We start from the raw sequence: 26,688 nt of genomic DNA, 5'->3' as shown, positions 1-26,688 counted from the left end.
TTGTCCTAAAAATGTCTCTTCGTATTTTGAAGTTCAAGGGGCTTCTCATTTCTCTTCTTGAACAAAACTGTTGCCCCTTCTTCTACCTACTGTAAAGATGTTCATGCCTTTTTCAACTACTATTTCTCTTTGGAAATATTACCAAAAAAGTACTAAATCTATTATAACTATATCAATTTAGACCTAAATCTTTTTTTTTGCCAATTGAGTTCTAAAAATTTTACAACTGTGCCAATTCAGTCCATTTGGCCGATCGGCACCGACGTGAATCTTTTTTAATAACACTTTAATATATTTCGGATTTTTAATTATTTTTTCTTGTCTTTTCTTTTCTTTTTGTTAGGTGAGGGCCTGCGAGCCCTCATCGGTAGCTGGGCTAGGGTTCGCGATCCTCGCAGAGTTGCTAGCGGCCTCCTGTCGGCCTTAACAAAAAAAAAAAGGCAGAAAAATTATTTATAAATAAATAAATAATTCCAAAAATATTAAAAATCAATAAACAAAAATTCCACGTCATCGTCCGTAGTGCCATGTCGGCGCCAGCGAGCAAATAGAATGAACTGACACAATTGCAAAAAGTTTATGACTCAACCGGCAAAAAAAAAAAAGGGCTTAAGATTGAAAATTGACACAATTACAATAGATCTAAATTTTTTTTTTAATAATTTTATCATTTCCTTATCTTTTCTTTCTATCATGTTTAAGGTTGTCCCTGTCAAACAAGTTGCACGATCAAACTTGTTTCCGTCCGGGGTTCTCTATCTTGAAAGAAGGGAGTAGACTTTCTTTATAACTTCCATTCATTGTTTGAATTCCAAAGCCAGCAGCACTATATCGTAGTTACATGTAATGCATAAACTATATTAGTGCAACAATTCTTTCCCTATTGTTCTTTTCCGAGGATCATGTTAGACCAGATCTTTAAGAAAGCAACAAGCAACTCCACCAATTCAATTGGTGAAATGTCACGGTGTCTTCAACTACTTCTAATTGAATTCTAGTTGAACAGGCTGTTATTCATATACTTTATTTTTTTTTTGGTAAGGATTATTCATATACTTTATTCATTCTTAATTGACCTAATAAAATGCAATATTTTACGTGGCGTCCGTGTCAATGGCTAATTAAATAACTTTGCAATTTGAAAGGACCTTCATATCAGTCGTCAAGAAGAGAAATGATCATATCTTTCATTTGCTCATTAACAAAAGCAAAAAGACAGTCCACAATGCTAAGAACCACATTACCACAACACTAATGTCTCCGACAGGAACACATAATCTTTAATATAAAGTTCCAACACAATATATTAAGCAAAGCAAAACGGTTACCTTCATCGCCAAAAGTACTTTGATTGGATCACTTCAACCGCACGACTTATGAGGGTCGATCGAGACTAGTTGATGGATAATCGGAGTCACCTAGAAGCAACCACAATTTATGGGTATCTATGTGATGTTTGTTTGACTTTTCTATCAACTAATGCCAGCATAGCTCACGTTTTACTTGTTAAGTGAAGCTTCTTGGTCATTACGTTTATCATATATTTGTAAGTGTATACAATACACAAACTGGCTAAGAATAGACATTGCAGAGCTAATGAAATCCTCTCATTGATCATGGTGCTTGTTTTGACTTTTCTCATAAATAAGATAGATATATACCCCGAAGACTTTGAAAACTGCATGTTGTAATTATCTTGTTTACGATGGCGCTTGGCGCGTATGGCAACACTTCTGCTATAAAAATCAACTTATGGCCGGAAGTTGATTTTCTGCTGAGTAGAAGTTGATATTTCTACTGATGAAGAGAAGTAAATTTTTTTTAAATTTTCCAAGCGGCTTCAAAATTACTTCTGGAACAAAAAAATGATTCGGAAGTAGAAAAAAGAAATTGCATAATCAAATGAATGAATTTCTACTCCAAAAATTACGTTATCAATCTAGAAGTGTTGTCGTGCGGGCCATTAACATAAGTCTAATCGTGAGTTCGACAGATCATTGGGCCCATCAAAGCCTACCAGGCTCGAAGGACTTTCTGGTTGGGCCTGGACGATATTATTCCCTCTTGGGTTTGGGCCTTGGTTGCTTAGACTCGATCAGGCCTCACCATTTTGATGAGGTCTGGCTAGAGGAACTTGCTTATGAGGAATGAATTAGAAAAACTTCGTAGTTTTAAAAGCACCGACTTTTATCGTACTATGTATAACCAATGCTTAACAAGTTCTAGGAGCACTCATTAACTTGTAAACAATATAATCTTTTCAACCGTTTCTCCCGTTTAAGAAAAGCACTTTAACAATAATCAATACGGTCACGTATGGTTCTGTTAACCCGGTTACTGTTCGAGCCCTTTCCAGCGGTATAAGTAACCCTAGCTCATCAGTTGAGGATGGAGTTATCTGTTCTGCTTCTGAAAAGGGGATGTTTTCTTCGGTTGTGGCTTGGGAAAGGGTAAAGAAATGGAGATACTAAGGTGGATTGGCATCGTCTTATTTGGTTTTCGCCTAATCTGCCTACATTTGCCTTGACTTCCTGGACGACTAATAAGTGAAATAAGCTGCCTACGTTGTGTAGAATTAGTTGCTAGTTTGCTCCCTCACTTCCTACTCTATGTTTGTTATGCAAGCAGCAGCATATGCAATGTCGAGATTATCGCCTTTTTTCCGGTGTTCTTCGGCCTCCCCAATGTTTGGAAAAACAGTTCTTCTGCTTTTTATAGGGGGATAGATTTCCTGGTATGTGGATCTCTGACTTAAGCGAGTTGAGGCAAAATGCTAGGGGAGATTCTTTTAGATCCATTGTGTTAAGATTGGCATGGAATGGGTGCATCTACTATAATTGGAGAGCTCGCAATAGGATGCTTCATAATCAAATGATCCCCTATGTTGTTCATACATTAAACATGGTTGCATTTGCTGTTAAAACCTTTAAATAACCTGAAGAAGGTCCCTAACGGCAGCGATATCACCCTTGGAAAACACCAGCACATCATCGGCAAAGCAAGTTTGTGTTAGCTTAAATATAGAGCACCGACGGTAAAAAGAGAGTGATTTCTTCATCCTGTTGGTAGTTTGTTTGTAAAACAAACTAAGAGGTGCCTTGTTCCACATCGAATCCACATCGAAAGGATGCGAGTGTTTATGTGGACTAGTTTTGGCACTAATCAACAATTGCTATTCTTTGTTTATTGAAATTCAAAATTATTATTCGCAAATGAGTTACAATTATTTTTTATCTTTTTAATTTCGAATTTTATATTAATTTCTTATACCCTTTGGAGTGTTTGTGTCTATTAGGATGTAATTGCCGATTCCGACACGAAGAGTTGTGTTCGAATTAACTTCCTTTAAAAATGAAAGGTTGTGACTATTCGAACATAACTCCTTAGCCTTTGAAAGGTCAAGTCTGTTCAAATACTTTCTCTATATATTACTAAACATGTCCGTTCAATTCAGAACTTCATCTTCCATTTTTCATTTTTTCTTTCAAGATAAGTACAATCACTCTTTCCAATTGTTTCCTAGAGAGATTCTGGAGAAATATCAAAATTGCTATCTACTATTCTCACCGAGATTTTATTGTATCCTGGAGGATATTTGCTAGAAACAATTAGTAACGTTGTGGGGTAAATAAATCCTTCAAGAGAGTGTTATCGCGTCTCAAAGTCCAATTCCGTTGTTGGTCCCATTTCTGACGAAATTTTCCAATAATTTTAAGGATTTAATTTGCAACAATGGAGTCAGAGTGAATAAAAAGGTAATGATATGCACGAGGAAAAGGATTTAGAGTAGGCATAGTAGTAGAAGAAGAGTTGGAGTCATTGGCCATGATGAATTCTCTCTCTATCTGCCATATAATCCTCCTGTTTGACGAAGAAACCAAAAGTGGAACGTGGGATTCAATGGGTCATCTTCGTCATGAGAATTCTGTCAAAAGTTGATTGCTTTGGTACAGTTGGTTTCAGAAGGTTCACGTGTTCCGGCGTATCTGTGATCATTGAATCCTATGAAAGTGTCATTGGTTTCGTTGGTCACAAGAGGACGATAGTGGGCAAGGATGAAGATATACGTTTATTCAAAAGCCAAACATCGTTAATTGCATTCGCATGATCCCATTGTTCCAACAGTTGACAGTTAGTTGGTGTCGTTCACCGATTTCCCAATTTCAAGATCTTCCTGCTTCATTCCTTGGATGCTTTAGAGATGAGTCCCCAGCATAGAAGCCTCCTGTCCGGCGATGATGAGTACAGAAATCTCGCTTCCAAAGACGTCCGGATGCATGGCTGTTCGGGATCCATCTCTCCAGTTCCTCGAGCCGAAGGCCGAAGGCAGCAAAATCTCGATTCAAAGGCCTCTTCGAATTTGCCAAGATGTCCACGTGCAATGCCGTCCGTACAAGTTGCGAGGGTTCCAAGCGAAGGAGCAGTTGCAATTCGAATCTGGAGGCGTCGATAGATCTCGAATCAGCGCTTGGAGGATCGGCGAAACTCAAGGCTTCCGAGAGGAAGACTAGGGATTTTAGGGGGGATAAACTCCAGTTCCGAACGGACGATGACGCCGTCCTCCATGTGGAAATGCCAGTTCGACGGGCTCGAAAGACTCCAAGCAGGAGGGACTATGCCTGTTAATTCCATGATCAGAAGATGGTTACGAGGATGATACGATTTCGATGATGAAGTGAGAAACCCGAGTCAGGCTCATGCTCCACTGGAGGTGAACTTGAAAATGTGGTGGCCGGGATAATTGCAATTTCGACTGGATGTAATAAAAGGTCCAAGCCTTCCTGCAAATGATACTGCGCAGTGCACCACGTTGGGTCTCCTGTGTGCGCTTTGTTGGTACAAGGACGTGCAAGATGCGGAGCGCTTGCACTACATAAATAAGAGTGTAGTCCTTCTCAATACGAAGAGCTTGAACATAATTCGCAATCCACTTCGAAACCGATCCTCGACGGTTTCCAGTTGGATGCCGATGGTCATCACTTGTCACCGTCAGCCAAATTTTCGAAAGAGCATAGAGCGTGCTCTATTCTGCTATGCTTCATGGCCGAGAGCCTGAAGCGACAAGATATTGCTCATCCAACATCTTGCATAGAACATTCATAACCAACGGTAATAAGAGAGTGATTTCTTCTTAGCAGCATCATCCAACATCTTGCATTAAACATTCATAACCAAAACGAAAAGATTAAGGTGACTTGATACACAACTTTAACTAATGAAAAATCAACCCCGAAAACTAAGATCCTGGAGTACATTTAACAAAATGTTCCAATTTGCCGAATCAAAATGCTCATGGTAGAGAGAAGCTATGGCATGATCTATAAACCACGCGGATTAAAGCCGTCGTAATCACTAATCATATGGGTCTCACATGATGAGCTAATAAGATGGATTCGATCGGCATTCTCTATCGACCATACGACATTTCTTCGATCTTTAGGAGCAAGTGATTTGAAACAACTAAGAAGCGAAGTGTAAGATTATGTGTTTTTACAACGGTAGATCTTCCAAATTACAGTGACCGAGATATATTGTGCTCGACTTTTCACACATGAAAAGACGGTCCCTAGGGCTGTCTTGCTTATCTGGTTAAACAAGAAAAGTAACTTCCCTCCTAACCTGGGGCTCAACTCAAGCTACCTTTTGACCTTTTATGACTGTAGTCTTTCGCTTGGACTACATGAGCCACGTTCTCCCCTACAAAACCCTCGAGCGACATCCTCGAGAACCAAACATGATCACACGAAAACCAATTTGGCGGCACCCCCATTTCTTTTTCGTGGATAAGAGAGACAACGTTCAGAACAAATAGCGTCTTTTAAATCCCTCGTTTGTCGGGTTTTTTTTTATACAGACTTGCGAGCTTCACGAGCTGTTGCGCATGGAGGCAGAACCAGGTAGGTTTTCCAAAATAATCGCCATCCGTTCTGGCGGTATAGAGATGTTCCCTTCCTTGAAGAGACGGGACTTCACTAGTGACCTATTTCTAAGCGCTTTCTTTTTGTAAACAAGAAAGTTTGCCTCTTTACAAGACATAAGTCTCAAACCTATGGAGTAATTCATAATATCTTATGAACCATGTAAGACGAGATCCCGACACCCGAGTGGTTTGTCTATGTAAGAAATTATTTGAGTTTAACAGTACGAGAAATTGCACATTTCATGTATGCTTCATTCGCACGCTAGAGTCCACACCTAACTGCTAGATTCGCCTTGTATGATTAAGAGAAACCTAAGATTAGTGCAATTAGTTGAGGCATCGGGGAATTTTTTTAGTTCGTGAACTGAAGGTTACGTGTTCGAATTCCGCGAGTTGAGTGTGAACTTCTCTGAATTAAGGCCGCATGTATAGGTCAACGGTCTGAATTCAACCAATTCATGGGATTTGCAAAGTATTCAATAATTCTCTAGGTTGTAGAGCCTCTATATTTGTGCCCCTAGGTTATCGACTGAAAAATGGTTAAAGGAGAATGTATATAGGGCCGAACGGATGTCGAAAGATGTCCTCTTGAAAAGCATGACAAATTCATTTTCTAAGATCATCTCGCATGCATGCTCTCAAATAAGTGTGTTTAAACTGGTGTGCTGTCAATGCTGCGTATGGGGTTGCAATTCGTTTTTTGTTTTATTTCTCAGTTAATTTTTCCTTTCATTTTTTTTTCATTTATATTACTTGAGAAAAATTGGCCTAATTTGTTCTAGAGGACTTCTAACACTAATTCACTTAGTTGTAGGAGTCGACAAAGGAAAGTATTGACAATCTCTCAACGCCGGAAAAGAAACAAGGCAAGCATCACGAGATGGAAAGAGAGAACTACGAAGTAGTAAAAGCAACTTGTCAGATTCTCCAGCAAGATTTCTCGAAATGATAAAGGAAGAGTTGTAAGTGTTTCCATGTGTGTCGCACGGACACATCATTATTTCTTTATTTCAGTCAACAATTTAATCATATGCTTGATGCTCATTATTTTCATGTCTATATTATTGAGGTGTGATTCATATTCCTCATCGATAAAAAAAAATACGGGAGTATTGTTCTATGGTGAGCAAGCGAGGGTTCGAGAAAATTGCTCCGACGAGAGTTGCGAGAGCAGTGCTCCCAAATTGCCGGAGGGCTTTTATAATTTGAGTCCATATTTTTTCATTAGTAGTTTAGATTTATGCCCATGAATAGATGAATAGCTATTGTTATATATATATCCTTTTTTGCTTGCAATTGAATGATATAATAAGAGGTGTAAGGTGCTAATTATAATGAAATCTTATGCTGGACGTAGCCCTATTTTAAGGATGAACTAGAAAGAAACCTCGTGTCTTGATTTTCTTTTTCGCTTTTACGCTTTATTTCGTTGTGTTCGTGCGTCAAATCCTAATGCATATGTACTTAATTTCTGAATTAACATATGCTACTTTTCAATAGGGCAACTTTTATCCTTTTTTAGTGTGCTTGAATAAGCAAAAACGGAAGAAATGATTAATATATTTTAACTTTACGTTCATTTCTTTTATAGTCAAAAAAAGGGACATACACGAAACAGAGAGGACAATAATTGTGGATTTCGCACAATCCCCAATTTAAAGTGAATTGAGAAGACAAAGAAGAAGAAGAAGAGGAGGAGGAGGAGAGATTGCAATCAATTTATACTGAAAGTGAAGAAGGCAGACTAGCTCTTAGACGAATGTTTTCGTAACACTTTTGCTTCCACAATCTGAAGTTGTTTCATTTGGGGAAGCCACCATGGTTGCTTTAATGGTCAAGGTCGTGCAACCCTAGTCTACAATGCACGAAAATCGAGCATAATTTCATATTATATTTCGTATTCAATGAGTGATCAAAAGAGGACGGACATAAAAGAATATCGTATTCCGCCCCGTTTTGTATTACATCATATATCATCTAATCAAATGATCTTGAGTGATTAAAAATAGCCGAAGCACGTTCTAGTTAGATTTATCGACGCTAATCGATTCGAAGTGCGCCTGAGAGCACCGAACCAAGTGCGTGTCGGGGGTGCGAAATCTGCCACATGAAATAAAAACCCGAGCATAATTCCTTTTAATCTTTACATTTGGGCAGGGGGTAGCACTTGCGGATGTGGCCTTGTCCGAAATTCAAATTCGGATGACCGACTCTTTTTTTCAAAATGCTCGAGATCTGCTGACACCGTCCAATCATCCTCCCCCGACAACGCTGCAGACCCAATTCACTGGAAGAGAGAAGAAGAAATATTTATTATACAGGAGGGGGCAAACTGGCAAAGTGCGTTGCTTGCCTGGTCCGTCATTTCATTTCTACTCCGCCCCCCTTTTTTAACCCCTTCATATCTCTGAGATTCCCCATTCTTTGGCAAAGATTAATTATGTGCTAATAATTGCATAAGCCAGAGAAATCATGTGTTAGTCATCACGACACAGTTTGATGAGCTGATTACGTTCCAATTAAGGAGTCACGTCCTTTGTCCCGACTCAGAGCTACGACACACATTGGGATATAATAAAGTCGAGTGCTCAAAAAATACACATTGAGTATTGATTGTACATAACAAGAGAGCAATCAGAATGCAAAAAATTGCAAGAATTTCTTGAATTTGTTGCTTAACGAGTGCTCTCGAGATCTTATCTATATAGGGTAGAGGCCCACTCAAATCTTCTATTCATGCGAACACGAATTGCCATCCTTACTAATGATCCCCATAAACCGAAATTATCGTGTGAGAAGCATGATGAACTCGGAGCAACGATGGTTTCGGAAGCTTTTGCTTGGAGTTCACACTTCACACGTTCGGATCGGGTAAAATAGAACTCCAATTCATCGCAACTAGGCGGGTACTGCCTTGACCGGCAAACCATAACTCTATCCAATTCCCATCACAAAACACACAGACTAATTTGAGCATCGGAGGGTCTCCGACGGAGCCGACCTCAGGGGGACTTTCTCTTTGTTTGTGTTGCGCGAGATGATAGGCAAGCCGGAAAAGCTTAATCTCAAGTCCATGAGACTTGGAACAAAACCATAAAGCTTTAAGGCTAAACAAGAAAATTTGAATCCGAACAAGGTTGCGTTACACTAGCACCAGGAGATAATTGCTTCTAAACAGATTGATAAGAGAATATTTTTTTCCTCGTCTTGATACCTTCTCAAGATAGCTCAACCGATCAAAAGAGCCATAACTAGGCTTGACCAACGGGCCGGATGTTCGTTTCCTTGAACGTGGTTCGGGCGACATATTTCACTATTGGGTGTTTTGCCCTCTCATGGTCGTCTTGCTCATTGCTTTTCATCGCCGCCAAAAAGTTGTGATGGCAACCATTGCACGCTCGACATAATCTCATGGTGCATTTGTTTGCGGGAAAAACTCCACGAAAAAAGAAACGATTTTCAAAAGATCATTTTTCAGAAAAACAGTTTGTTTTTCTTTCTTTGGTGATATGTGACCAAAAATATTTTTTAACATTTGAATTTTATTTGGAAAATGATTTCATTCTCATGACTTTATCTAAAACAAAAAAAAAATCGAATTTTTAATTAATTTTTTTATTTCGTATTATATTTTTGTTTCTTCCTCCCGGCGACCAGCCGGTGAAGATGGGAACTCGTCTTATCAAGGGGGAAGGGGCACTTGCGCCAAGAAGATGGCTGCTATATTAATTGGTGGTTAGTAATGGATTGGCAAAGATGAGTTTTTCCTACAATAGATATCAAGACAGATTAAGGGTGCGTTTGTTTGGAGGAAAGCTTCGTAATAAAGAAATATCATTTTCGAAAAATCACTTTTTTTAGGAAAATAGTTAGTTTCCTTTGTTTGGTGCATTTGATCGAAAAATTTTTCTGGTATTTTGATCTTATTCGGAAAATGATTTCAATCTCACGACTTTATCTCGGTAAAAAAAAATCAAAATTTTAAATTTTGATTTATTTTATTAGTTAGTTCTTGTTTTATATCTTTTTATTGTTTTTGTTTTTGTTTTTCCTTTTTGCTCCACTGGTTGCCGGGCCTTGGCGATGGTCGGCGGCCAGCCACACGAGGTCGAGTCTTGCTGGCCTTGGCTTTGGAATAAGCTTTCATTCCGGAAAATACTTCACTAAAATAGAAACACCCTCGCACGAAAATGTGGATGTAATGGATAATTGCAATGTTAACAGCATGGTAATATCCATAAAGAAAACAGCCTGACAACAAAACTTGATTGAATAAATGGGAAATTCTCAATTTATATATATTTGGTGAATTGATAATGAGCCTTTGGTTGGGCAATGGCCGTCGACCCTTGATAAGTGACAGTTAAGCACTAATAGATGTTGCAAATGGGCGGATTAGATCGGGTTTAGGTGGATCATAAATAAGTTCGACCCAAATCTATCTATTTAATTCACAATGACCCATTTATTTACAAAGCCATTTAGATGACCTATACACAATCCAATCCAATCTAGATTTAACCCAAACTCACCCATAAAACCAATGAGAAAAACGTATAAAGAATCCCAACAAATCTTCGAAATTAAATGAACAAGAAATGAATAAATTCTGCAAAATAAAATGAAAACCCTAGCCATAGAAGAAGTTTCGGCTTGAGAAGGCTAGGGGTTTGATCACGACAACGGCGCCCCCCACGACGACGGTCCCCAATGGCTGCCCCTAATGGGATCAAAAGCTTGCAAATCACAGGCCTTAGGCTTCCCAGACAGAGTAATTGCATGGCCTGGCCATGGAGGTCCGATGGATCGTGCATGACATCTTCGAGTATTAATTGTCACCATAGCCGCTCTACTGCCACCGGTTCTACCGCGGTCAGATATTCATTGCTGAACTGCTTGAACCGAGCGTAGAGATCGTAAGGGTACGCTGTTGAGAGAGAGCGGCTTTGAAAGCAAGGGTCATAAATGGGTTTATAAAAGACCCAATAAAACTCATTTTGTTTGGGTTTTCTTGTTTTAAACCCATTTATTACTCATATCTTAATTTTAAGGCGGTCCATATCCGACATGCTTACATAATTGTGGGTCAAAAATATGGGTCTGCGACTCATTTTGACAGCCCTAGACACTAGTAATCATTGGTATCCTACCCAACGCCTCTTAGTGGTCAAGTCAATAAGTCATTCCCTCTATCTAAAGAGAGGTTGGATCTTTCTTGAAACGGAAGAAAGAGGGGAAAACGAGCAACCAGGATCCATTTGGCCATTGTGGTTAGAGGTGTAGGTGGGTCAAGCCACACATGGGGTACTCTTGCTCGACTTGTCACCTACTTTAGACCGTTTCAATCTTTTTTGAGATCGAATCGAGTTCAAGTACCCTGGATAGTTTATCAAGCCAACTTCGTGAGCTATATCAAGCATCTCATTTTTCACAAACATATTTCTATTTATTTATTTCGGTGATAGATAGTATTAAATATACATGACTTTGATTACCTGCGATGTAATTACACTATCGACCTTTAACACTCTATTTGACGTAAACGTAAAGGGTAAGTGTGACTATTTTGAACTAAGCCGAGTTTGATCTTGCTGGAGACATTAAATGTGTTTAGTTTTACTTATTTAGATCAATTTGACCTCGAGTATGTCTAGATTTGTATCGGGACGAGTTTGGGCAAGAAAAAAAGTACTTAGTCAAGCTTCGGGTGTGTTTGGGAACAGCTTTCCCAATGTACTTTGGACCTCTAAAGTACCTTGAGAAAAAGTTTTGGTGTTTGGCAACTCACTCTAGGAAAATGCAAGTATGGGTCAAAGCTGAAAGCCTAATGCAGCTAGGGACTTGCCTTGGGTATTGAGCATTTTCGAAAGGTTGGGCGCACAATAAAATGAATTTTTTTCCTTCCCAAATTGCCCTCACTTTTTATTTCATTTTTCAATTTTGCCCATGCACTGTTCATCTTCTCCTTACAACAGATTAGGGAAGTGGTGGGGGAGAGAAGTGTGACTTGAATGGTGCCGGTGAGGGGTCCGCAACACCGACGTTAATCGCCCGGGGTCATGTGGCCGGAGTTGCCTTCCGCCTTACCGTGCAACGTCTAGAGGCATGACGGTTTTTCGGATAAAGTTTGAATCTTTGGACATCTTTGGTTGTTCTATTTGGCCTTGACGAAAAAACAAGAATCCATAAAACTTCGGAGGCACGACTTGAGGTCGGCGATCTCGGCGTCACCTTGACTGAGGTTGGGCCAACGCATGAGGGCCGAATCTAGGAGAGGTCATGGTTGGTCGTGAGGCACAAGATCCGAGAGCGACAAGCTTCGAACGACCAGATTTGCTTATAGCCGATCGAAGGTCGCTTGGCCGTCATTGCGGCCGAGATTGGATCGACACTTGAAGGACAGATTGACGAGAGGTCATGGGTGGTCGCTAGGCACCGGATTTGACGGCGATGAGCTTCAAACGACAACAGAGAGGGGTGATACAACCGAGGAGAGGACGGGAAGCTCCAGCGACGCCTGCTCCGACAAGGATAGTCGACGAGTCGGCGACTCCTGCTCTAACAAGGACTCCTCCATGTCTTCTCTGCCCTGGCCCATGGCTGCCTCTATTTTTCATTTCAAAGTTGCTTTGAAAAATGAGTTATCCAGACACCACCCTAGCTTTCACTAGATACACCTTCACTCAAAGGTCCTTGAGAAAATGGCTTTGTATTCCCCTCAAATGGAACCAAACGCAGCCTTCATTGAGTTTTCAGTTTCAAGTTCATGAGTCAAGTTAAGTTTGAGTCTAACATCGTCTCGACTCAACTCGACTCAACTCGATTGTAATACTAATTTGTATGCTTTGAGCCGAAAAGAACGCAGTGTGGATTAAAGGGCCTCCGTGGGCCTTTGGGCAAAATATTGCGCTACCGCTACGTTAGTCTGGCTTTGTCATTTGAGATAGATTTTAAACTTTGAAAAAAATTGAAATAGTTGGGGAAGATATAGGGGAGACCCACACTATACACTGCGGTCTATTCGAGTAACACTGACAAAGATCCACTTTCCCTAAAGCACTGGCTGACAAAGATCAGCTTGATTATTGCAAGGGTGTCAGTCAAATCAAAATGGCACTATGCAAATCGACAATCTCGTTCAACGACAGTAATTGGTTGGTGTTGTAATCCCATAATTATATCTAATCTGATATCCTCAGGTCTGCACACAAACTCACATTCCCCGCAACTTTCGCTTTCCCCGAGCTCGAGCTTTTCAAACACTTTCCCTGCAACTTTTTCTCGACCATTTTCTCGCACTTCCCCTCCAACCAAGCACGCCCAAAGAATCTCTCTCTCTCTCTCTCTTTGCTTCACACTAGTGACAAGTCCTCCGCTTCAGACAAAGAAAGCTCACATTTTTCTTCTTCACTCTCTCTGGCCATCCCTGAGAAAGTTACTTGCTTTCTCGGCCATTTTTCCTCCTCTTTGCATTCGACCCGACGACCCCAAACGTCGGAAACTTCGCATTTTCCCGCATTTCCCTTCACTTTCCTTCGGTTTCTTCCTTTCCCACAAAGCATGCCTCTCCTTCTTCTCTTCTCTCTCCTCCACGCCCTCCTCCTCCTCCCGCATTCTCTCGCCGTACCCACTTCCGAGCTCGCCGCGCTCATGGCCATGAAGTTGTCCCTCGACCCGGACGACCGGGTCTTGACCTCTTGGGCCCTGGGCTTGGACCCGTGCGGCGACGGGTCCTTCGAGGGAGTGGCGTGCGACGAGCGAGGCCGCGTGGCGAACATCTCGCTGCAGGGGAAGGGACTGACCGGGAGGTTACCGGCGGCAGTCGGTGGGCTTCCGAGCTTGACGGGCCTGTTCTTGCATTTTAACGGGTTGAGTGGTGAGATACCGAAGGAGATTGGGCTGTTGAGCTCGCTCAGCGACCTGTATCTTAACGTCAACAACTTCTCTGGGGAGATTCCTCCTGAGATTCGCAACTTGTCAAATCTTCAAGGTTTGTTCTTGTTTTCCTTCCATTTTACTTTTCTGGTTTTAAAAAATTTTGGTATCAGGAACGCGGAAGTCGTTTGTGACTGTTAATTTCCATTTACAAATGCCTTTCTCTTTTGGGTTGGGTTTGGCGGGCGAACGACTTTGCCTTTGTTTGACAAATTTTCTTTTTTGAGTTTTGTGGGGTCTCATTGAAGAAGAATGTTTTTTTCTCCTGACCGGAGAAGACTTAATTTGTTTGAGCACCCTTTAGATTTTTAATTCTTTTTAGTTGAAAGTTTGAACCCCTGTTCGTTTGTGTGTGTGTGTGTGTGTTTGTGTTCCCCTGTTTACAAGTCGAAAGCTTTCTATGACTGTATGTCAATGTGCTTATGATCCTTAGAATCTGGCCTAAAATGCTATGATCTTGGTGATTCATGGGCTCGCTCAGAGATTTCTCCTCTATTTAGTAGCATAATCAATCTTAATGACTGATCTAGTTACTCATTGGAATTCTTCAGTTAAAGTTTGGTGATGAAAACTACATGGGGTTTGTTTTTGTATGTAACATATGTAGAGTTCCTCTGAAGTATTGGGTAGATAGCGTAAAGATAAGTTTCCTTTTACCTAGAAAAAGGAATAGAAGGAATGCTGATCATGCAAGATACAGCAGTATGTATGCAGTTGTTTCTTCAGATGTAATCTCACAAGTCATTTTTCTTTTTGGTTACAAATTATTTGCTTTATTTTGTTTCGCGAGAAGTGATGAGTAGAGATAAAACGAATTATTTCTAGAACGATGACCTGACTGAGGGAACAAATGTTTCTCTGTGCAGTTCTGCAGCTGTGTTACAACAAATTGGCAGGGAGTCTACCTACACAGCTGGGATCTCTGAAGAGGCTTAGTGTACTCGAATTGCAATATAACCAACTAGCCGGTGCGATTCCTGCGACCTTGGGGGATTTGGAGAATTTAACGAGATTGGACATGAGTTTCAACAATCTTTTTGGTTCCATTCCCACTAGATTGGCTGATGTTCCCCTGCTCGAGTTTTTGGACATCAGAAACAATAGCCTTTCGGGCAATGTACCTCCAGGTAATTTTTTATCGCCTCTCTGGCTGAGTGCAGTTTAGCGCTGGTTATTTTGGCCTTTGTTTTGTTGGAAATGCGTAAATGGAATTTCCTTTCAACTTTTTTTCCATTGTGAAATGGCAGCTTTGAAGAGGCTCAATGGTGGCTTCCGATATGAAAACAACCACGGACTGTGTGGAAATGGTTTTACTGACTTGGAAACCTGTGGTTTGCCCGACCTTATAAATCCAAACAGACCTGAAGCGTTCGGACCAAAAAATATTTCTACTAAAGACATTCCGGAGTCTGCAAAAGTACTGTCAAATTGTAGTGAAGCTCACTGTTCTAATCCTTCCAAAAGTCTGCAAGCCAGTTTAGTTGTTGGGGTGATGGGGACTATTGTTGCGTTCACAGTCATTGGACTTTTTGCTTTCTCTACTTATCGTCGGCGGAAGCAGAAAATTGGAAGTACTTTCGACACATTGGATAGCCGTCTTAGTACTGATCAGGTGAAGGAGGTTTACAGAAGAAGTGCCTCTCCTCTCATTAGCTTGGAGTATTCAAGCGGATGGGACCCGCTGTCTAAAGGTGGGACTGGTTTCTCACAAGAAGTATTTGAGAGCTTTATGTTCAACTTGGAAGATGTGGAACGTGCGACTCACTGCTTCTCCGTGACAAACTTACTGGGGAAGAGTAATTTCTCTGCCACTTATAAGGGGATATTGAGAGATGGGTCGGTTGTTGCTGTGAAGTGCATTGCCAAGACAAGTTGCCGGACCGATGAAGCCGAGTTTCTCAGGGGTCTGAAGCTACTGACGTCAATGAAGCACACAAATCTAGTTAGGTTGAGGGGCTTTTGCTGTTCGAAAGGAAGAGGTGAATGTTTTCTGATCTATGAATTTGTTGCAAATGGAAACTTACTTCAATATCTCGATGTGAACAAAGGAAGCGACAAAGTGCTTGAATGGTCCACGAGGGTTTCCATCATCAATGGCATTGCTGAAGGTAGGATCTATAACTCTTTTTGCCATCTAGTTGCCATTCTTGTAAATTAATCACATGTGCATATGTGTTTGATGTTCACATTGCTAGGCATGATCTGTTCTCTAAGACATAGCATTTTGAAAGATTTGTTTGATCAAAGCATTGCTGCAATGAATTTGATTCAGTCATGAGCGGGTAGTTCTCCAGTAAGAGGTGTATCTTCATTATCTTCTGCATTAGATCTTTTATCTATTCTCCGCTCAATGATGCCCTTTCCTCCTAAATGAATTTACCTGAAATGGTGACCTCTTTAGTTTTAGCCTAAGTACTCATGGATAGTTCTAAAACGACTTGGCTTCATGGCTTTGCTTACGTTATGTCCCCTATTTCAGGCATCAGATACGTACATGCAAATAAAGGGAAAAAGCTTGCTCTTGTTCACCAGAACATATCCGCGGAGAAAGTCCTTATTGACCACTGGAACAATCCCTTGCTGTCTGATTCCGGCCTTCATAAACTTCTTGCGGATGATGTCGTGTTCTCCACGCTCAAAGCCAGTGCCGCCATGGGATATCTTGCCCCTGAGTACACCACCACTGGCCGCTTCACTGAAAAGAGCGACGTGTACGCATTTGGCAAACTTGTCTTCCAAGTCATCATGGGTAAGAGCAACATCACGCCCGGCATGTGGCAAGGAGCGGAGAACTGCAAATTCGAAGACTTTGTGGATCCAAATCTCGAGGGCAATTATTCAGAACATGAGGCAGCCAAACTAGCAGCCTTTGCTTCGCGTTGCACCCAGGAATCTCCGTACTGCAGACCATCTATGGAGAATATTGTTCAAGAATTGAGTAGATTGAGTGAAAGATCTTGACTCCTAGGTGGACTTAATTGTCGCCTCAATTTTTCTGATGATTAGAGGCAAGCTGAGCTTCATTTCTAACTTGTCTCAGGAATGGTGAAGCTGTAGGTGACTTGTATTTATGCCATTCCACACTGTCCTTTAATTAGTCATCGCTTTAACTGTGGCTTGTGTACTACTGTGTTGTATTGTAGATGAAGGACCTTAAGATGCACTTAATTGGGGGAATCAGGCCTTTGTTAGTTGTATTTTGTTTAAGTTGACTGCATTCATGTTGGCTTTGAGTCCATATTTGAAGTTGTAGCTGGTAGCCTGGTATCTAGTGCCTACTTAGATTATGGAGAGCCCTGGAAAGGGATTGAATTCTCACCTTGGTTGCTTTCAGTCTTCATCCATTGCCTGGCCCTGCTGCAGTGGCGAAGAAATTTTGAATCTTTTCTGGGATGCTGGAGATTGACATTGCAAAGACCTTTTCTGGCAATGTTGATGAGAATGTTGTTGGTCTGGTAAAACGTGTTGCACGGTTATGGTTTTAAGTGAACTGTCAGATTCAGGTCTTTCCTTCTGCGCAAATTAGGAATGATTACCATCCAGGCCAATCGTGTATTACAGTGTGATTGCACAGCGATAATGACATACTAAGAACTGCTTAGGAGCTGCTTGACGGCTCGATTTGCGTTTTTAGACCTTTACCATGACCTCTTCCTCTCCCGCAACACCATAAATTTACACTGAATTGACTCCAGCGTATTTACAGACTTCAACTTGTTCTTCAATTCCATCATCAAGAACTAATCTTCATGCAACTTTTTTCGGCACAATCATTGTATCGTCTAATTGTGGGAAGGTCCTTCGTTATCCATCTCTGCACTGCTCGCCTCTCCGTAAGGAAAGGTAGATTCCACATATGAACAGCTTCACTCTGAAACCTCCAGACCAGGATGCTGTCTTTTATGATTGTCATTTTCCTTCTTGACATATCACTGGCAAAAACGTGCAGCTCGCCAATTACTTACGGTATTGATTGTGGCCTTTCAATGTGCTTTGGAAATCAGCAGTCTTTGTGTCCATCCCTCTCCTATTTTTCCTCAAATTCTTTTGAGAGGTTTCTCTTATCTGTGCTTCAAGAAAATGATTCAAAGTATGTTCGCAGAAACGCAGTATTATTCTTGGTAAGAGGGTTCTGTTCTATTTTCTCAGGGCAAAGGATCCATGATAAAAAAGCTGTGATTTCACTTCAATAAACCAACTAGGCAGGTTTATCGACGATTAACTAAAATATGGCGATTCTCTGGCAGTTTTGATTTGCTTCGTCGTAGAAAGGTGATAATTATGAGGAGTGACAGACTAAATCACACCGGACATTGCTCTTGTGCTGGGTCTGATACTGCGCATTGCACAACCCATAATGAAGGGTCGTTCTTCAAGCCTCAGTTATCTCAAAATTCCAGCAGAAGGCTGCATCTGGCAGCAGCTCACCCCGCCTAAACCAGAACCAACAAATGAAGAAACCCTTCATAAATGCTCAGCCTTTTTCATATAGCGTACACCAGAGAAAGAAACGCAAGACAAAGTGTGCGCTATTTCGATTCAAAAGAGATGTTAATTACAGTGTGCTTTTCATAGCTAGGGTTAATAACACGTATGTACAATTGAATTGAAGAGACTCCCCAAAAGCAAGGATACCAAGGGGCTGTCAGCAAATTGGGGTGCTTTCCCTTTCCCACAAATCGGGAAGATGAATTGATCCATAATTTTTGCAGGTGGGAGAAAGAAATTCTGACTAAAAAACTGATTCCTAGCAAGTTACTTCTGAATTGGAAATCAATGGACTGCCCAATATTGAATAAATCTCCGCAACTTGGGAATGGGACCTATCATCCACAGAAAACTCATGAACGATTCCGTTGAGTTCAATCCAACTGCATCCCGGAAGTTTCGGGATTCTCCTCTCTTTCATTACTTCTCTAACACTTCTAGCCTGCTTCCACAGGCCAAGACCCGCACACATGTGAGAGAGAAGAATATAAGAAGTTGAATTGCATGAAGCCTGCCTAAATAGAGAACTAGCAACTGACAGCCCAATATTGTAGTTCTCTTGAATCTTACAAGCACTAAGCAGGGTCCTCCGAATAACGTCATTTCGCTCGATAGGCATTTCTTCGATGAATTTCTTTGCCTCATTTAAATAACCTGCCCGACAGAGGATGTCAACCATGCAACCATAGTGTTTAATTCTTGGATTGATCTTGTAAACTCTTCTCATAAGCTCAAAACAAATAAGACCTTCCTTCACCAAGCCGGAATGGCCGCACGCGTGCAACACTCCAATGAACGTGATATCATCTGGTTTCACAGAGAGTCTTTCCATCTCCATCAACATACCAAAAGCACATTCTCCTAGACCATGAATAGCCAATCCACCTATAATTGCATTCCAGTGATCCACATTTTTTTCAGGCAATACGTCAAACACTGACTTTGCATTCTGTATGGACCCACATTTTGAGTACATATCTATTAGAGCAACACCAAGGTTTCCACGTAACGAGAAACCGATATCTGTGATATAGCGATGCACTGCAATTCCTTCATTAAGCTGTCCTAATTGAGCAATAGCGGAAAGTACAATTAATAAAGTGGTAATATCAGGCGACAAATTCCTCTCCCTCTTCATTGAATAGAAAATCTCCAAAGCTTCTGCATGGAGACCATTTTCAGCGTATCCAGCCATCATTGCATTGCAAGCGACAACATCTCTTTCGGGTATTTCAGAAAAGAAATCTCTCGCAATATCCACATGTCCTATCTTGGCATAGCCATCTATCATATTAGCCCAAGTGACCACGTCCATTTCAGGCATCGCATTAAACAGTCCATGAGCATCTCCCATTTTCCCACACCTGACATACGCATGAATCATAGTGTTCCATGAAATCAAGTCCCTCTCAGGCATTTCCTCAAAAAGCTTCCGCGCAGGGATAAGTCCATCTTCTAATTGTGAATAACCACTCAACATGGAGTTCCAAGAAATTAGATTCTTCTCCTCGATTGGCATCGAGTCGAACAATTCACGCGCCGAATCAATCATCCCACACTTAACGTAACCATCTATCATGCAATTGTAAGACACGGAATCTCGGGCAGCCATTCTACCAAACACATGGCGAGCATCGTCCAGACATCCACACCGTAAATACCACCCCATCAAGCAATTCTGCAAGTACAAATCCGACGCCATTTCTAGCTTCCTCAACAGCCCGTGAACCTGCAGCCCTTCCTTCAACGAACCCAACCGCGAACACGCTTTGAAGACCAAAGAGAACGAGAACTTGTCCCCCAAAATCCCGTTCTCGACCATCAAACGAAACACGGGCAATGCTCTCTCGGGCTCTTCTCCATGGGAGTAGGACTTGAGGATCGCGTTCCAAAGAAAAGGGTCTTCCCCGTTCCCACGACGCGAGAAGGCGCGGTGGGCGAAGAAGACGCGGCGAGCAAACTCGGCTACCGGAGGGTCCGGGGAAGAGCACAGGACGAGGATGAGCTTGGAGGTGAGGGAAGCGCTACGGATGAGACCGGTCGTGATCAGCCTCGCGTGGATTTGGTTCACGTCGTGGGGTGTCTTGCAGTTCCGGAGGTGAGCGAGCGTGGGCTGTATCGAGTTCCACGGCTGATTCGGGTTTGAAAAGAGGAACATTGCGGTCGCTAACTGCGCCGTAGCTTCCAATGACACTCTCCGTTCTTCCAAAGACGAGCTGGGATGGTGGGGAGCTAAGCTATTCGATACGCAGGAGCTCCCATTATCCACTAATTTTTGGTTAAATATTTGATTTATGGTTAAATATTCTCGTGAACAATAAAAAATATTTATTCAAAAAATATTTTTTAAAATAAATACTACCACGGTGAGGTGACACATATTTCTTTAAGTCGCAAAACATAGAGGTCGGAGGATCCGTCGTTCCATAAGTAGAAAGTCCAAGGTTGTCTCAATAAAAAAAAATCTTAAATTCGTTATATTCAAATTAATTTTCATGTCACAAAGAGCCTTAAATTGCGGTGACACACATATTTCTTCTTAAATTTCAATATTTGTGCAACATGAAAAGCGAAAACACATTAAAAAGAAAACATAAATTATCACTTAAAGTCGCAAAAACACAAGTCCAGGGGATCACATCGTGCCATAAGTAGAAGTCCAAGGTTGTCTCACCGAAAACATCTTAAATTCGAGACTTAAACTAGTATCTCGAGATAATCTACCAAAAAACCTTAAACCGATACACTTACAACAAATCTACCGAAACCTAGGACAAATCCCAGACTTCCTGATTTTGTACTTCCAATTTGAAGTAAAATGTGGTGTTCCTTTAGAAATTTTCTGTGATATTAACCCATTATCTTAATTATTGTGCTAACATAACGTGATCCCTCCATTAAGTCTCTTCGTGTTGATTTCAAGGTTACTATATACAAAGACACTTTATCGCATGAATACACTCCGCCAAACGCATTGAGTTGTTTAAATAAAGTCTTTTCTCTAATAACAGGACGATCACGACCTTTTAACATAACACCAACGTCCGTTTAAATGGATTTTTCACTTCTCGCATTTTATTTAGACAAAATCCTAACTTCTATTTTAAGACACTTTGAAACTTTTGTAAAAATAAAAATGCTCATACGTAATTAAAGATATTGTAAATCAAATGTTCAAATTTGAGATTTTAATGGAAAAGTGAAAAATAAGAGAAAAGTAAAGAAATTCCCCGCTGGTATAGAAAAGGAAATGAAATTTCACAATGGATATGATTGAGATCAGAGATAATTTTGTGTAGCACTTAAAACAACTCAGCCATCACTCAACAGCCCTCTAATCCACCAGAACGGAACATCTCGACATCGACCAAATTGCGCACTGGATTCCTTACCTCGCAAGCTTCCGAATCTACACAACCTTATGTACAAATCAAATGCTCGATCCATCTTGCTCGGCTCGACATGACTCCTCGATTCACGTGAGGCAAGGACCCCCTTTCCTGCTTGCTCTCTTCGTCTAAATACAGGAAACACATACCATGGAGCCAAAATTTAGCAGCAGCCTCCTTTGGTAATGGAAAGGTCGCAATTGTCAAAGTGACCCATCTCCCAAGATTTACGAGGCAAATTTCTGGATACTCCCGGAAAATGCACAGTGAGATGGTTCCTAGAATGCTTCTGAATCGAATTCGGGTCTCACTGGGTAGTCAAGACCATGCAGAGATGGAATTCGCTTCCTATCTTCCTCCAGATAAGCTGGAATGAACCAGTATAATTTATCTGTTCCAAACACCTAGCGCACAAAGAGAGATCCATCATTAATGGTCTCATGTAAAATGCTACAAAACTGAGGAGATCGCATATGTATGAAACCAGTATGGGAAAGTTAAGAAAATTAGAATCCAACTTCAGTAATCTTCACCAAAAAAAAAACTTCAGTAATCTTCACTTTTTGTTTTATTGTGCAGTCATCCATCAACACCAACTGCAGACGATGAAAATTTTGAAGAGATGCAGAATCAGAGAAAACAGAATAGGGTGCTGTCCATTCATGACACTCGGGTGAAATGTTGACGGAAAAATTGTTTCCCCCGTACTAAAAGTGAATTCATTAAATACAACTTCAACTAGTTTACAGGACTTACTTATATAGTACCAAAACTTGATCTTTGTACTCTTCCCTCGTACTTTTTCTTGACAAGAAATGTAGACTCTTGAAGATAAACAGCAATTTAACCAACACTGTGGCAGGGGAGTCAACCACATGCACTTACAAAAATGTCTTTCGTTCTGGTGTAGATGTAATGAAATCTTCGAACTTCAATCTTTTTGATGCACATATGATTCTAAGTTAACCACCTTTCGGATCAACTAACAACTAGCACATATGGAACAATCGTAATGCTACTCTCCCTTAATTACCACCTTCAATCACGTTACTGTTCTTGGCGCTCCTGATCATTGCGGAAATCCAATAAACATATGAAATACTTTTGGCATATTAAGACTAGGACAAGGGAAACAAGAGTAACTGTGAAAAAGCATTTTAAACTTCACGTTACATAAGGTTTCCTCGCATTTTTTTAAAAGAAAGATTATTTTAGGACTTCTCAAGGAGATAAGTGAATATGGTCAATGAAATTACAAAACATGCTACCTGCTCGAAATTTCTTTTCCGTCCAAGGTCATAACGCCATTTGGGAGTGGTCTTCTTCTCATAAGCCTGATCACAAGAGCAGAAACCACCGGAAACAATGAAGAACAAGAAGAAACTTCTACAACTTTGGCATTAATTCATCTGTGCAGATATTCAGAGTTCTTTCAGCAAATAATGTCTAGCATTAAAAGGGATACTTCTTTGCTCAATTTCACATCAAGCTATGGAAGCTAGTTCAGGAACACTTTTTTAGGTCATAGAGGAGGTGTTTTGCTATAACCAAAAAAGCACTGACTGTCTAAGATCGCCACAAAAAAGTTTGTTGTTTTGAAGTATAATCAGCAGATAATGCACATAAAGTATCTCCAAGATTCCTAAGGCAAAATAATATCACTCCGCATGCAAAATTTACTAAATAGGAAGGGAAAAGTTGTGAGCAAACCACTTGACGTTCAAACAACATGCTTAGATTCAGAAGTGAAGGTAATACCTCGATTGTGGTGGTGTTAGCAGCAACCAAAGATATATGCAAGATCAGGAAGCCCAATACGCTCAATGCGAATGCCAAATTCAAAACTATTGACCAACACAAAAACATTATTAACTCAAGGAAAACAAGATGCAAGTGAAGGTCACAAACAGTTATGTTGACCTTACCAAAAGATAGAAATGTCGTCGCAAGAGTGCCTGGGGTTCCAGGTATCTCTCCCTCAGTAAAGAATGCTATGAAGTATGGAAGTAAGGCTAAAGTAACGACACTTGTCTCAAGGAAGGTATAGAACTGCATTCAAATTCAGAAAAGGACCAACTAAAACCTTAGCCGTTGTCCAGTCAAAAAATTGGCAAAACATCTTTATGAGTAAAGCAGGGATAAATCAAAGATATTCACAGAGTCAAATACCAAGCATAACTGCAAATGTCAAACATGCTGAAATTATGAGCATATGTGTGAGATGGAGAGAAAAATAGACAATATTGCACATGAACAAGGGCACTTGTTTAGAGCACAAAAAATAATAGCTGAACCATGATTGATTGCATCACATGGAACAAGATCTTCAACAGAACCAACAAAGTGTTCATGAATCTAGGACAGAATAGGAAAAAACCGTAGATGGAAGCTAACCACGGAGAAACAATCTCAAGAGAAAATATCATCAGCAAGAATCATGAACAGAACTGTCCAAACACAGATTCCACTTTTTTCTACTATTACATACATGATACCGTCATTATTTTCATCATACAATTTCTGTGTTCCTTTGTTTTTTGTCATTATTTTTTCTTCTTCCTTTTCATTTCTTTTGGGAGAAGGGAAAGTGGGAGGCGGCGGGGGTTAGATATTTATACAGGTATGCAAAACCTGGCGAGGAAAAACATGTACACTGCCTAACAAACTTGATGTGCTAAACTAAAATGCAATGACCCCTGGACCACGATGGCAAGTGCAGAAATACAAATTTTTTGTTGCCGGGGATGGTGTTGATATCACTCATTTGTAACACATATGAAAAAGAGAAGCCAGTTTCTCAAAATCTGAAGAAGACACGATTTGCAGAAGCTACAGTAAAGCTAAACAGATGAGGGACAGTTAAATTTTAAAGTCAAGTTTCAGGTTTTAAGGGAATTAAGATGAATCACTCTTGGAACATAACAGATTGGTGGCTCTTGAAGCTAATCTCCCTCTCTCTCTCTCTCTCTCTCTCTCTCAATATCTGCAGATCATTTCATACTTAAACCTCAAAATGCACTTCCAGATTGTCAAGATAAAGCAGCAAAACACACTAGGGAAAGGCCCAATCAGAGGTCGAAAATGAATGCTTCGGAAATGAGAAGATAAAATAATTCAACAGGCCTGAACTTGAAAAGGCACAGAAACCAAACTAATATTCTCAGTTTTTTAGAACACCCTAAGGTTTTCGTAATACTTTTCCGTCATTTCAAACTCAGTGTTGGACCTAGAAAGTCTACAGCACGCATAAAATAAGTTATTCTAGACATACCAAAAGCACAAGTGAGAATACTACATTATTGTAGCATTTCAGAATAGATATTCATGGAAAGTAAGACTAAGGCAGATAGTACATAAGTAGTGGCATGTCATAATAATTTAAAGACCTAAAACCAGACATACCACAATGCAACTTGACATATCAGGCAATGGTGTAAACTTACCAAAAAAAGAAGGAAATATTTGTAATTCAATGCTCCAACACAGTTGACAACCCAAACACAATGATGATCCATTTTGAGTATACACCTTCCACCTAAAACAAGGAAGTACAGGCCACCTGTCAACCCAGAATGGAAAAAGGTAGACATACAATAATAGAAATGAAAAACAGTTTAGTAGAACTTACAAACAGAACAATGATGACAGCGAGGTGGCTTGAAATGGTTGCACTTTCGACAATAACGGATTCTTTGATTGGATGGATCAGATTGCAAACCACTCAAATCAGGTAAAGTAAGCGGATCAGACTCCCCTCTCTCCTCATCAATACTAGGCCTCCAATTAGGCGGAACACTACCCGGGTCGGTGAACACAACCGAGAAGTAACTCCACAACAGCATCACCAACTGCATCATGTCAAATTTCCATTACTTCCGGCTTCCTTAAAAAATCCAATAGTCGACAAACTCTAGTAAATTTGTGTAATCGTCAGCAAGAAAATGGCATGCAGGATCAACAACAGGAAATGAGCCTCATAAAAGTACTCATTTTTCGAGAGTCCAGGACTAAGAACTTCAGCAGGAACTTCTAATTGCCTTGCAGACACAATAATTGTTTGCACACATTGAATGATACTTATATCTATATCCAAGAACATCCACAAACAATAAACCAATGCAAACTCTAAAAAATCCTAGGGAAGACCCAAATAAACAAATCATTTTGAAGATACCAAACATTGAACTTTCCGCATTTAAATTTTAAAGCACACTTCAGTCAGACTTCCTTTTTTCCCCTTTTTTTCTTTTCCTACATTCAGATTAAGAGAGAATTCCACAAAAAAACCAGCCTCAAATCACTACGCAAAGAATTAGGGAAGCTCACGAGGCCGTGGAACAAAACCAAGATGACCAGAGCGGTCAACGACTCAACGCCACCGTCGAGCAGAGCAGGACCGTAGTTGGCCACGACGACGGCGTAGTAGGTGACGCCCACGACGCCAAGCACCAGCAGGATCATGATGGAGCCCAGGCCTCGGAGGGCCGTGCAGAACTTGAACACGTTCCACGCCATGGCAGCCCCAGATCTGTGCATATTAAAGCCGACGCGCCGGCCGCGAAGGGATCGGTTCGGGAGCTCGATTGCCCCGTTCCGGTCTCCAGCCGCTCTCGGTTCCGGAGCGATTGCCGATCGGGACGAAATTCAGGTCGGAGAACGTGAGATTGGGTGAATTATCAAGAGGGATTCGTGGAAAATCAAGGGTTCGGGGATTTCATAGTGTAGGTAAGACAGTTTTGGATTCCGTGTGGGGTTCGTAATCCATGGAGCTGGAGAGAGCGAGAGAATGAGAGAGAGGGTCTTCAAGTCAAGTAGGCCGAGACGAGATTTTGTGGGTGGTAAGTGATATAATTGTCACGTAAAATACAATGGAGGGTCATTGCCAAAGAATAGAAAGGATAGGGGCTGGATTGTAATTAGCACTATAATACGGGGGCTAGTGTGCAATTATCCCTG

At 40.8% G+C, this 26,688-nt stretch overlaps 3 protein-coding genes across 3 annotated transcripts; 1 reads left to right on the top strand and 2 right to left on the bottom strand.

Annotated features, from left to right (window-relative positions):
* The first annotated feature begins 13,197 nt into the window (after positions 1–13,197).
* Positions 13,198–17,055, top strand: LOC115744340 (LRR receptor kinase BAK1). The gene is made up of 4 exons (XM_030679459.2): positions 13,198–13,910; positions 14,722–14,982; positions 15,103–15,963; positions 16,335–17,055. The coding sequence occupies exons 1-4, from the start codon at positions 13,481–13,483 to the stop codon at positions 16,814–16,816; spliced, it is 2,034 nt and encodes a 677-aa protein (XP_030535319.1). The 5' UTR covers positions 13,198–13,480; the 3' UTR covers positions 16,817–17,055.
* A 1,307-nt stretch (positions 17,056–18,362) lies between these two features.
* LOC115744341 (pentatricopeptide repeat-containing protein At2g45350, chloroplastic) lies at positions 18,363–20,597 on the bottom strand. Its single transcript, XM_030679460.2, has one exon. It carries the CDS (start codon positions 20,499–20,501, stop codon positions 18,603–18,605), a length of 1,899 nt encoding a protein of 632 aa, XP_030535320.1. The 5' UTR covers positions 20,502–20,597; the 3' UTR covers positions 18,363–18,602.
* A 961-nt stretch (positions 20,598–21,558) lies between these two features.
* Positions 21,559–26,375, bottom strand: LOC115744343 (probable protein S-acyltransferase 14). Its single transcript, XM_030679462.2, has 7 exons — positions 26,059–26,375; positions 25,361–25,580; positions 25,176–25,267; positions 23,658–23,781; positions 23,491–23,576; positions 23,001–23,066; positions 21,559–22,136 (listed from the first exon to the last, which is right to left on the bottom strand). Exons 1-7 carry the CDS (start codon positions 26,266–26,268, stop codon positions 22,011–22,013), a joined length of 924 nt encoding a protein of 307 aa, XP_030535322.1. The 5' UTR covers positions 26,269–26,375; the 3' UTR covers positions 21,559–22,010.
* Between the last annotated feature and the right edge of the window lie 313 nt (positions 26,376–26,688).

The sequence above is a fragment of the Rhodamnia argentea genome, chromosome 9 (assembly GCF_020921035.1).
Source record: "Rhodamnia argentea isolate NSW1041297 chromosome 9, ASM2092103v1, whole genome shotgun sequence".
NCBI lineage: Eukaryota > Viridiplantae > Streptophyta > Magnoliopsida > Myrtales > Myrtaceae > Rhodamnia > Rhodamnia argentea.
The sequence above is the reverse complement of the archived record's forward strand: the minus strand, read 5'-3'. Positions and strand labels throughout refer to the sequence as shown.

Bases quoted from the DNA above. Each gene is read 5' to 3' on its own strand.
- LOC115744340 (XM_030679459.2), top strand. From the start codon at position 13,481: ATGCCTCTCCTTCTTCTCTTCTCTCTCCTCCACGCCCTCCTCCTCCTC. The intron at 13,911-14,721 runs GTTTGTTCTTGT...TTCTCTGTGCAG, and splicing joins CAACTTGTCAAATCTTCAAG to TTCTGCAGCTGTGTTACAAC. The intron at 14,983-15,102 runs GTAATTTTTTAT...GTGAAATGGCAG, and splicing joins TTCGGGCAATGTACCTCCAG to CTTTGAAGAGGCTCAATGGT.
- LOC115744341 (XM_030679460.2), bottom strand. From the start codon at position 20,501: ATGTTCCTCTTTTCAAACCCGAATCAGCCGTGGAACTCGATACAGCCC.
- LOC115744343 (XM_030679462.2), bottom strand. From the start codon at position 26,268: ATGCACAGATCTGGGGCTGCCATGGCGTGGAACGTGTTCAAGTTCTGC. The intron at 23,782-25,175 runs GTAAGTTTACAC...ATTTGAATGCAG, and splicing joins AATATTTCCTTCTTTTTTTG to TTCTATACCTTCCTTGAGAC. The intron at 22,137-23,000 runs GTAGCATGTTTT...TTTGTGCGCTAG, and splicing joins GGAAAAGAAATTTCGAGCAG to GTGTTTGGAACAGATAAATT.